The sequence below is a fragment of the Mustela nivalis genome (genome assembly GCF_964662115.1).
Source record: "Mustela nivalis genome assembly, chromosome: 16".
Taxonomy (NCBI): Eukaryota; Metazoa; Chordata; class Mammalia; order Carnivora; family Mustelidae; genus Mustela; species Mustela nivalis.
In genome coordinates, this window is record NC_139035.1 from 7549326 (window position 1) to 7561854 (window position 12529).

Below are 12529 nucleotides of genomic sequence, written 5' to 3' on the forward strand. Positions count from 1 at the left end.
TCCATCTAAAATCACAGGAAATCATCCTGGTAAATGTTCTTAAACATGCGCCAGACTAAAATTATCCTGTAACACAGAGATTGAACAATAATACGTGAAGTTAGGAAAGACTCTTTTCCGTTTGCTCATTTGATTTTTAATGGACTACCTTAAAGATTCATTCCCTTAGGTTGAACTGTCTTCCGTGCTTTACCGATCTGCTCTGTGGGGCATAAATGAGACTTCCACAAAGTCGTTCTGTGAGACACAAACGGCATTACGCAATACAAGCCTACACCATAGTGAGCAGGTCTGCTCCAATCCATTATTATTTGCTCATCATGTGAATAATTTATTCCAGGAGGCAAGTGTGCCCTGGGTGTTTATTTACTACTCAGCGGTAACACACAATGCATTTAAGCAGGTGCATAGTAACGCTTAGAGAAGACAAGTTTTTTTAAGGGACGCACTCACCTAAACCAAGCAAGACATTAAGGTTCTCACAAGTATGAACATTAAGGATTCTATCTTCCACTCTTTACAAATTCTCTCCTCTGCTTTCTTGTCCCATCTTAAACAGCCTTTCTGAGCCATTATGCAGATGAATGAAATCCTGCTCCATTCAATTCCACCAGCACAGAGCTGGGCTGGAAAACAGGGGTTGGGGATGGGGCAAGGAGCCCATCTCGGCTAGCAGAGCCTGCAGAGTAGGAACAAGAAGCGACAGGTTCTGAATGGCCGGAGAGGGCACAACTGGGGTCCCAGAGAACAGACTGGAAGCCAGGCAGACGCAGCATGACATGTCTGGGATGGTGAGCGGCCCTTGCCGACCAAAGGGCCCCCATACTCTGGGTCCAGGCCTACATCACAGGCAGGCTGATCTCAAACGCGACCTCCCGAAGCTCTCTGGGGGGAGTGTAAGGGCTCAGCCAGAGCGCTAGCTAATACCTAAGAAGCAACCGCATCTCCAGGTACCGCGAGTAGAACACGTAACAAAGCCACACACGGTGCTAAGTGCTTTATGTGTTGTGGCCACGCTGAGAAGCTGGTCACGGGGGTCCTCTTTCCCCTTCTTCTGGGTCTCTGTCAGGTCCCCCTTCCGCACCTCCTCAGAAGCAAGCCTTGGCCTCGAAACTGTCTTTGGTCAATAAATAGGAGCCAAACTGTCTTTGGTCAATAAACAGGAAGTCTGTTTCCACCCTTCTGGGTGGAAACACTGAGAGACTTGACATGATTTACCATCTTCCCTTTGGCTGCCTTGACAACACGCATCGGGATGGAGCTTCCGGCAGGCCGGGCAACTCCCAGAAGGAAACTCCCCCGCTGCTGTGGACTGCGTGGTTGTGTTCATACAAACGTCATACGTTGGAACCTCATCCCCCCTGCAGGCGGTGATTAGGTCATGAAGCTGGAATCCTCATCAAGAGGAGAATCGCTTATTACAGAATCTCCAAAGAGCTCCCTCCCCCTTCCTACCCTGAGGGGGAGAGCAAAAAGAGAGCCATCTAGGAAACAGGACGCACCCCTTGCTAGCCCCTGCCTGGGCCGGAGCCTTGATCTGGGACTTCATCCGAGATCTCCGGAACCGTGAGAAAGCCCCGTTGGGTATTTATTTACAAGACCCTCAATCTCCGGGATTTGGTTACAGCAGTCTGAAAGGACTGAGAACCTGCACCCTGCGCAGAGGAGATGTGGGAGGGGAAATGCTATTTTGCAGTGTGGCGCCCCCAACGTCGTCAAGGGCTGTGCGTCTGTCTCTGCGACGGACTGACGGACAGTCTCTCTGGATCATCCCAGCAAGCCTGCGTCTCCTTTAAGGAGGAATATGAAGGTGCTTCCTGGTGACTCTGAGTCCTGTGCCTGAGATCACAGAACTAATAAGAGATGGTGGTCTGCCTCACCAGAGCCCCACGCTTAACCACACTTAGACAAGAGCTAGCTGAGTAAGCACAAGCGAAAATAAGGCTTTCCCTAGCTCCGTAAGTGCCATCAGGAAACTTCTACACACACGACTGGCATAAAACCAAGCAACTGAGCAGAGTAGCCTCAGCAACTCTCTTACTTTGTACCAAAAAAAAAAAAAAAAAAATGCAAACAGGGCATAATGTCACCATGAACCGTGAGACCAGCATAACTGATGCTACAGTCTCCTGTGGGATGACAGTTAAATCGTATTACGTGGTTGTCTTAAAGTGACCCAGCCCCAGGGAGGGCTGACAGAACAGGGGTGGGTCAGGGGGTTGAAGGAAGGGCCCCTGCTCCTCTTGCTTTGCTAGACCATAATGCTTCACTTTTACGTTACACGGCAAGTAACAGAGGATCTTACAGAATATAAGACGTCTGTTGTTTCCCGAACCTTCCAGAGACTTCCACTGTTTATCGTCCACGGCCACGGGCACAGTGAGGCAGAATAAGGAGGAAAGGTTTCTAAGAACCAAGAGCACTATTTGTAGCTAATGAGAAGACAGTCTACCCACCCGTGGCCAGAAATTTTACTTTTTCCTGAAATTTCCAAGTGGAGTTCAAAGTGCCGAATTCACAGTACCAAACCTTTGTAGCTTCTCATCATGACTTAAGGACACGAGAATTCCCTCAGGTGCATTTATTTCTTAATGGGCATTCATCTTCAGTACCGACCAACAAGTGACAGGAAACAGATTCAAAGATGGGCTCTGACCTATCCTTGACCAATTCATGTCAGTTTCACATGTATGGCCCGGAAATCAGTTCTGTAGCCTTTAAACCAGAGAAGGAGAGATAAATTATTGTCACTTTTAGCTAAGTGGGTGGAAGTATATTCCTTCGCCGTCACTTTACATCGTGTTATTGACTCTCAGACTGAGCAATGCCTCTGAAGTCTGGACGGAGTCCACACGCCGCCACATTTCATTCCAGGGAATTCCGTCACTGCGATGACTGAGAATGTGTGTCATCTGAAGCCGTAACTTACTTATGCCCTTAATTCTAGATTGGTTTTTTAAAAACCGGCAAAAGAATGTAGGCCATTTGCATGCATATGATCTCCATCATAATTACTCATTTTTTTAACCTAATAAAAAATGGTGGCCCTCCATTTGATTAGACAGATCAAAGGGATTTTTTTCAACTACCCTATATCACACCTTTGAATTTTATAGAACACTCATCACTCATTCTAATCTCTGTGGTGTTACATAGGTTCAGCACGCCGTGTATAATAAAGTCAATATTACGTTTTCAGCTTTGCATAGCAAAAATATACTAGGTTCCCTATGTTACAGGTTTTTAAATTTCAACTATCTAACTAGAAATTCACATCAAACTACCTGAAATGTGGTGTACCCCAACATCTGATATCTATTATAAATACCCCAAGCTTGACTTCAGATAAAATTTTTATTTTTATGCTCATTTAATTTTTTCATTGTACTTTCAGAAATACTAGTTTTCTTTAAAACGTAGATGCTCCAAAGGAACAAGAGAATGTCTCAAAAAATTTCACTGGAAGCAAAATGCCCCTTTTCTAACTGAAAGCAGATACAGAGAAAACCATCAGAAGCAGAGTACCTGTCTCATGAAATGTATTTGAGAGAGCAAACAAAATTGCTGTGTTGATTTAAATAAAAAATGAGGTGGCTTTCTTTTTCTTTTTCTTTTTTTTTTTTTAATGCAATGCTCTCTTTTTCTTTTCTTTTTCTTTTTTTTTTTTTTTTTTTTTTTAGTGCAATGCTCTCATTCTCTGAATGAATAAGAAAGCATGGGACCTCAGGTGCCTCTAAACAAGCAGACTTTCCTTTTCTTGGTCTGTAAGCCTCAGGAGAGGCTCAGCATCCAACACTCACCCAGAACCGTGAGGCTGCCATGGCCCACCCCAGCAGGCCTTGAAACTCCGTGGAAACGTGAAAGTGAAGGTGCACTGAAGTCAAAGCTGTGCTCTGTCTGGGACTCAGGGAGACCTAGAAAAGGGTGCACTACTGGTTTCCACTTGGAGAAGAAAGGCAACAGAGCAGGTAAAAGCACAAGGTGCAAATGAACACATATTCAGGGAAAGGGAGATTATTCTCCCACTGCTCTAAGACCGGACCAGTTTCCCTGGTACTGACATCAGACACAGCTTCTAGAGCCAAACTCCAAGAAGGTGCTCTTGAAACTACTAACCACCAGATCCCTATGCTAATTCCGGAACTTGCATTTTTAAGTGGATCCTGCTGCCTTTCAAACAACTTGTTCTCCTAGAATCAGCTACTTCCATGGCCCTAAGGATCTGAGACATCCTTCGGATACCCGGAAATGGTTCTCTACACCCAAGACAGCCTGTTCCCCAACTGGAAGCTTTAAACTCCAGCTTTCAAGGGATTTAATCAGGCCCTCAGAGAAAAGGCACAGACCTTCCTTTCAGGCTGTGGGAGAAACACCCCTTTGCATTGCACGCTGCTTCTTGGGAAGCTTGATGTTGCTGCAAACAAAACCCAGGAGAGGAGAAGCGCTTGGGGGGGGGGGGGGTGCAGATGTGAGTGAGGTCGGTGGGGCGGCAGAAGATGTGTGAGTTTACGAAGTTCTCCTTCTTATCTTTCTGTCACAATTGGAGATGTGACCCAAATACAAGGAAACCTCCACATTCCACTAACGGGCTCGATTCGGATTCTGCAGCTCCGCGGGAAGAAACAGCATCCTCTCCCTGCCTAGCGGGGCTGCCCTCCGAGAGAATTCTCTTAGTTTCATTTTAACATCTGGTTTAAGAAGAGGCTGACGGGTCAAGGTGGAAACTGGGGATCCACTAAACGTCCCTTTAGAGGGACTTTCCCCTTCCAGAACGGCGAGCCCCAGGGGCTCAGCTCCGGCGCCCCGGACGCCGCCCGCGAGGCGCGCGCTCAGCGGAGCGGAGGTCCCGGCTCGCCGGCTCGCACCCGGCCGGGCGGCGGTTCCCGCGGAGCCGGGCGGGCCGCTCGCCTCTCTCCTCCTCGCAGCGCGCACAGCTCTCCCTCGTTGGGCTCAAGCAAGGGTGGCCAGCGGCTCACCCCGGAGCACGGGCTGCAGAAAACTCTCCCGGCTCGGGCGCGGACCCAGGCGGAGTCGCCCGCGGCGGCTCCCGCGCGGACTCGCGGTGGGTAGTTTCTGGACGAAGTAACACAGCCCCAAAGACCGTGTGGCCCCTCGGAGCGCACCACCGTGCGACGCCACGTTCCTCGGAGCCCCGCTGGGGCAGTTCCCCTTCTCGCCCACCCCGCAGAGGCGCGCCGAGAACGCGGTGCCCACGAACCCTGAAAAAAGCCCGTGGGGGAGGTCGAGATGCGCGGGGGGCGGGGGGAGGCAGTGCCGGGAAAGGTACCTCCCCTCCCCTCTCCTCTCCTCCCCGCAGCCCGGTCCTTCCCGGCAAGAAAGTGCAAAACAGAGGCCCCAGGGCGGAAGGAGGACGCGGCCGCCCCGTCCCCGAGTCGCGCCACCTGGGGGTCCCCCGCGCCCGGCCCCGCCGCCCCGCGCGCGCTCCGGCCACCTCCGGGGCAGGTGCGGGGCCGCGGCCCCGGGGAGCGCGCCGCTCTTACGTGCTCCAGCTTGTCTTTCCTCCGGAGCCAGACGCTGGCGCTGTAGTCCTGCTGCTTGACGCTGCTGTAGAAGTTCGCGCCCACTCGGGTCAGGCTCGGCGAGGGCTCCTTGGGGCGGCTTTTGAGCCTCATCTGCTCGAAGCCCTCGTGGGGGGAGGCCGAGAGCCACTCGTGCTGCCGGATCTCCATCCTGACATGACCAGGCGGCGGCCGGCGCGCAGCGGGCTGGAGGGCGCGCGGGAGGCCGGGCCGGGGCTGGAGGAGGAGCGAGCGGGCGCGGGGGGCGCGGGGAGCCGAGCGCGCAGCCGGGCGGGAGGAGCGCGGAGGGAGGGGGTGGGGGAGGTGGGAGAAAGGGGCGGGGGCGAGAGGGACGCAGGGAGGGAGGGAGGGGAGCGGGGTCCGGGGAGGCCGGAGCCCCGGGTGCACGCCGCTGTGGCCGCGAAGCCCCCGCCGGCTGCGGTCGGAGCGGGGCGCCCCGCACGCCGGCTCCTTGCGGCAGCGGCTGGGACTGGGCCGGCCCGGGGCGGCGGCGGCGGCGGCGGCGCGGGTGGGGTGCGGGTGGGAGGGGCCGCGGCCCGCAGCCAGCCCGAGCCCGCAGGTTGGTGCAGTGAGGAGCCGCGCCGCCCGCCGCGGGCCCGAGGGCTGCTAGTCCGCCGGCGCCCCTCCCGCCGCGGCGCGCCGGCCCCTCCTCGCGGGGCTGCACCTCTCCGGCTCGCGCCGGTACTGGAGAGCGAGCAGCCGCCGGAGGGGGAGCGCGGTCTCCGCGCCTTCTCCCTGCCGCTGGCCCGGCGCGGGGCTGGATCCCTGGGGAGACTCTCGACCCCACCTCTGCCCTTCCCCCACCCGCCCCCTGCGGGCCCGGATCAGCGGACCCCACCTTGCCCCGGCCTCGCGGGCCCCTTGTTCTGAAAGTTCTGTAACTTCCTATCTCGGGAGCCCATTTGTCCCACCGCGGGGACGCAGAGCACAGGGCGCCTGGCAGCCCCACCGAAAATGGCCACAAGGGCAAGTGTTTTCTGGAGCCGTGCGCGCTACTTTCATCGGAGGGTGTAGCGCTGCCAGTCCTTCCGGGCGCAGGGGCTGGGCGGGCTGGTTTGCGGGACCCGCTGCTCCCCGGCCCCAGGTGCACTTGGAACCAGGCGGCCCGCGGCGACCCTGCCCCGGACCCCTGGCCCCTCTGCAAACGTCCGGCCTCGACCGTGCGTTCGCGAGGTGCGTGCGGCCCGGCGCCCTGCAGTGGTCTCGCTACGCTGTCCCTCGCCCCCAGGACCGGGTTTTACTACGCGGAGGGTTTTTGCTGCTTTCCCTCCCAGGCCAGTCTTACAGTCAGGCGTGATGATTTTTCTGGAAATAGAGTGGCATGTTAATAGTTAAATCTTACGTCTTTTTCTCTTTTGCTGCCTTTGCATTCAGCATCTTAGAACGTTTTTTGGTTTTACCGAAAAGCTCAGTAACAATTCGTGCCAAAGATTTCTCAGGTCCATTTAAAAGCCTGAGAAGTGTATAGAAGGGGCAGAAGTATCTGGGAGATTTTAAAGAGGGGGCCCAGAATGTAGAAACCGACCTCTCCTCAGCTCTCAGCTGACCTGTTCCCCAAACGTCCAGCTTGGATGATAGTTTCAAAGAAAGTCTGGGTTGGAATGTGATGGTTTTGTGAGGGCAAGGATTGTCTCATACCTATCCAGATTCTCTCTTTTTTTTTTTTTCAGAGTTTCTATTTAAATAAATGGTATTGTAATAATGGGAGTTGAAATAAAATCCTATAACAGTCAATTTGGTGACAAAGTAACAAAGTAACACAAAGTTTCTGCTTATTCTAGATTAGTCATTTTAGGGGCTGAATCATACTGGGTAATCTGTACCCCCAACAGATGGGTTTTCTCTAAATCCCACAGTTACTCTACAAGATGAAAGTTATTAAGCCCATCTTCCAGGTGAGGGAACTAAGACTCAAACAGAAGTAACATATCAAAGCAAAAAATTGGAACCGGATTAAAAGGCTTCCAACATTGCCTTCCATTGTCTTGCTTCTCATTTTTTTTGCCAGGACAGTTTAAACTTCACGACTTTTGCTTCTTTTTAAAGTATAAACACACGATTGACATGACTACCAACACTTACATATATTTTATAATATTGGTGTTAGAAAAACCTGAGTGCCCTTCTGCCAAAGGATATGTCTGATTTTCGCTCTATCAGAGCGTCCTGAAGGTCATGTGATATATGCAAACCTTGACAAATGACAGATACCCTATTCAGAGTAATAATGAAGTTCCCCCGTAGCAGAATTTAAACAAATGGTTTCCATGTTGTCAGGTTTTCATGCGAATAGATTTTTTTAAGTAGACCTTTATAGGAGAAACACTATAGGAGCTGAAACCATTCTTTAAAGGCGTGTACTGGTAGCATGTATGTTATAGGAAAACTACTAAATTGTGCCTTATAATCAATCCATTGATGATATCTGTTAGGATTTAAAATATCAGGCAAAACATAAATTTTTACGGCTTCGTACTTAACCTACTTAGTATGTAGTACCAGACATTACAACAGACTTACTACATTCAAATAAACCTGAGTGAAATGATATTCGCAATTTTATTTCGGTCTTAGAAACTTGTTCAGATTCATTGTTTATGACAGTAATATGGGGCTTGCTCATGGACCTTCAAAAGAATATTTTATATGAAACTGAGCTCAAGTCAAACTGTGGTAGGGAACACAAATAATATTTCTGAATGTGGTCAACTACAATATGTGAATCTTGCCCCCCAAATATTATCAAAATGGGTAAATATCATCGAATTTACAAAGTAACGTTCACTGGCACTTTTCCCTGTCCGTGTTCACGGCCCTCACGTGGTCTGAATGCAACACAGGTGCTAGGTATTACCCGTCCTCCTACTCGTGGCTTCTTGGAACTGGGGCCATCCTTCACTGGGCTAACACTTCAACATGTGTGTGTTTGTTTTTAAGATCACTGGACTTAATATTCAAAGACCTAGGTTTTAGTACCAGCTCCTTTAATCTCTAAATTGTGACTTTCTGGGTTTTCATTTGATATCAATAGACTTCAGATTCACCTAATAAATGGAGAATAATCACTGCTTCTTCAAATGATTGCTACAGGGATGAGCTGGTCTAATCCATGAGAAAACACTGTATGAACTATACAGCGCTATGTTATTGTTTTTAGAACGTTCAGGCACAGGAATGTTCTTTACATTCTTCTAGTGATAAGTTATCATGTTCACTGGCGGTGGGTGTATCGCTTAATCTTGATTGCTTGTAATTAATCATAGAAACTGCACTCAGCCATGAAATTGCATCTCATTAATGTTTATATTTATTCTAGAAATACTTTCCCTAACTTGCTACTTTTACACAATACTTTCAAGCTATATAAAAATTTCAGGTAAGGGCACCTGGTAGCTCAGACGGTTAAGCATCTGCCTTCGGCTTAGGTCAGGATCCCGGGGTCCTGGGTTGGAGTCCCACACTTTGGGCTCCCTGCTCAGCAGGGAGACACCTTCTCCTTCTGTCTGCTGCTCTCCCTGCTTGTGCATTCTCTATCAAATAAACAAATAAAATCTTTAAAATCAGGTATAACATATATGAGCCATCAACATCATCTCTTGATCTCAAACTGAAACTCAAAGGATGCCATTGACCAAGAATTGTTAACATTGTCTGAATAAGTCATTTTGCAGGGGTGTAAAGCCTAAGGCCAGAGTAGGCTGAAGGCATCCAGAAGTCACAAGGAGAATTTTTTTTAAGCCTTTCATAACAATAATAATACCTTACATTACCACGATATTTACCTTGATAGCATGTTTTCATAGCCTTCAGCACATTTAGTTCATGCAAAAATTATCTGAAAGCAGTCTTGGTATTTGCTAACACCTGCGTTTTTTGAAAGGAAGAGACTGAAGCTGATGGAGGCTGGGCTCAAGACCCGCCCAAATCCATGCGTCTAACAAGCCATAGAATCTGGTCTAGAAACCACTGACCCTAAATAAAGGATTTTTTTTTTCACCACATCATATCACATAAAAAAAAAAAAAATCGCAAACAGATGCTTCTCAGTACTTATGTTTTTACATGTGTTTACTTCCACTAAGTAGTACCAAGCTTTTACTAAGTAGTTCCAGGCTTTCTTTACTGAAGAAGAAAACATTTCAATAATTAGATCTTCCTTAGCGGTGTGCTTGGGGTTCTCCCTGATGACCCTCACACTATGTAAGACCACACGGACCCCAAAACTACTCTGTTCTTGGCTGTCAAGCAGTAGATCCAGCAGCTTAAGGCGGTGTTACTTTTTTGTAACACTTTGTTTTTTACAGATGTTTGAGGTTCACTGCAAAATTGAGAAGAAAACACAAGAGACCTCCTGTGTAGCCCCCCGTCCCACACTCACACAGCTTCCCTCATTATCAGCATCACATATCCAAGAGGTACACTTGTTGCAATTGACGACCCTACACGGACACGTCAAAATCACCCGAAGTCCATAGTTCACGTTAGGGTTCACTCTTGGTGGTGTTCAGTCTGCGGGTTTGGACAGATGTAACAGGATATGTGTTGATATGTAACATCACATATGTGTATGTAGCATATACATATGTGATGACATGTAACATCTTTCTGGCATCATACGGAGTATTTTCACTGCTCGGGACATCCCTGTCCTCTTCCTATTCGTCCCCCTTGCTCCCCGCCAGCCTCCATATCCTCAGTCACGACTGCTCTTCCCCCTGTCTCCATAGTTTTGCCTTTTCCAGAATATTATATAATGGGAATCATACAGTATGTTGGCTTTTTGGGTTGTATTCTTTTACTTAGTAATATACACTTGAGATTCCTTCCCGTCTTCTCCTGGCTAGATACCTCATTTCTTTTTAGCACCCCATAATATTTCATTGTCCCGGTGGACCACAGTTTATTTCTTCGCCTACAGACGGGTATGTTGGCTGCTTCCAAGTTTGGGCAATTATGAATAACGTTGTTATAAACATCCATGTGCAGATTTTTGTGTGGACATAAGTTTTCAACTCCTTTGGGTGAATACCAAAGAGCACTAGACAGCATTACTCTTTATAAATACATATGTTAATTATAAGATTATTTCTACAGAAAATTTGAATAAAGCCAATCCCTTAGAACCAAGTTAAAGTGACTGTAGATTTAAAATGTTTTTTTGAAAGGTTGTACAAACATGAATATACTATATTACTCCCTGACCAGGGTCTTTTAAGCCACAGTATTTTCTTTAGCCATGTAGTTATTATTGTTTTGTCATAAAATGACAATGAGAATTTTTAAATGTTATCTCAAGTTATTAACGGAGTACATGTATCTACCCACAAACTTAGTTTCGACTAAATTCTTTTTTTTTTTTTTTTTTGTATTTGCTGTGTGCTGGTCACTGTAATGGTCCGTCACAAAAGGGATTATTTCGTTTCTCATTTTTTTCAAATTTTGTTTATTTGACAGAGAGAGAGAGATCACAAGTAGGCAGAGAGGCAGGCAGAGAGAAGGGGGGGAAGCAGGCTCCCTGCTGAGCAGAGAGCCCGATGTGGGACTCGATCCCAGGACGCTGAGATCATGACCTGAGCTGAAGGCAGAGGCTTAACCCACTGAGCCACCCAGGTGCCCTTTGTCTCTCATTTTTTAAAAAGCCCACAAAGTAAGCATAACCATCCCATGTTACAGATGAGGAAACAAAGACCCAGGAAGACTTCACTTGCCCAGAGACATAGTTAACAAGAGGCAACGACGTGTGGCTGAAACTCAAGGTGGCTTCAGTGACTCTCAGTTCATTTCCATAGCACACACGTGCCTGGCCTTTCTTGGGCTCCATGAATCTCCACTGGGCTATGAGCCCCACAATGAGCTGGGGAACTGGCGAATAGTGGGAGAGGCAGTGGAGCCCCCAGGATGAGACCCTAGCAGGGTGAGTTTCTGCTGTGACTTACAGGCTGCCATTTTGTTTCCACAAGGAGAACCAAATCCAATGGCACTGGGCTATTTCTAAGAGTTGGAAACCTTGTTTCCCATGTCAACTCAGTTGACAACAGTGGGGACTTACTCAGACTGCTTTGCCTAACTTTGCCTAACCGGTGAAATTGCTGTGGTTTCATTACGAAGTTGGTTTTTTTTTTTTTTTAAGATTTTATTTATTTATTTGTCAGAGAGAGAGCGAGCAAGAGCGAGCACAGGCAGACAGAGTGGCAGGCAGAGTCAGAGGGAGAAGCGGGCTCCCTGCGGAGCAAGGAGCCCAATGTGGGACTCGATCCCGTGACGCTGGGATGATGACCTGAGCCGAAGGCAGCTGCTTAACCCACTGAGCCACCCAGGCGTCCCAGGGAGAGGAAGTTGGGTTTGCAAGGAGCACTGGACAGATCCGTCACATCAATACATCTGATTGGCTCTGCCCCAGGGAATTAGCCAATGTCTTTCCTGAAGAGGCGGGGAGAAAATAGTTGAAATGATTAACTGGACACTTCATACAACTAAAAGTTTCAAATGGGGAAAAAAAATCTGAATTTTCTTAACTCATAGTGTGCATGGATTAAATCAATCAGACGATTGCTTAAACTGTCATTTCATTTGGACTTCATGCCCTCAGGCTTCAGGCTGAATTAATATTTCAAAATCACCCTGACAGTCCACTAGGATGACCTGGGACAATCTTTTGGGTGCTGTGGTATTCTGTATAAAGTACATTCAACTCAATTGTAAAAAAGGAAGTATCTAAAGATAAGGTAAACCATACCGTAATTCCTACTCATCCCTAGATTCATAAAACTGAAATCTAACCTTAAATTAAGGGATGTGAGCATGATATGGATTTACTGCCTTTGGGCACCCACAAAGGATAGACTCTGTGTCCTTTCCTGTATTTTTATAGGACACTGGTAGTAGTCAGGGTTTTCTCCAACTTGTAGTTCATCTTAGGAACCAATGTTGTTATGAGACCAGCAATATGGAATTAGTAAATATATAAAACTATTTGGATTCCTCTGACA

At 48.2% G+C, this 12529-nt stretch overlaps 1 protein-coding gene across 1 annotated transcript in view; it reads right to left on the bottom strand.

The window, feature by feature from the left end:
• Positions 1 to 6009, bottom strand: part of PLD5 (phospholipase D family member 5) — a 328471-nt gene extending 322462 nt beyond the window's left edge. The window contains exon 1 of the mRNA XM_082702199.1: positions 5502 to 6009. Within this exon, the coding sequence (XP_082558325.1) occupies positions 5502 to 5690 (189 nt within the window). The 5' untranslated portion in view covers positions 5691 to 6009. The remainder of the gene's footprint in view (positions 1 to 5501) is intronic.
• Between the last annotated feature and the right edge of the window lie 6520 nt (positions 6010 to 12529).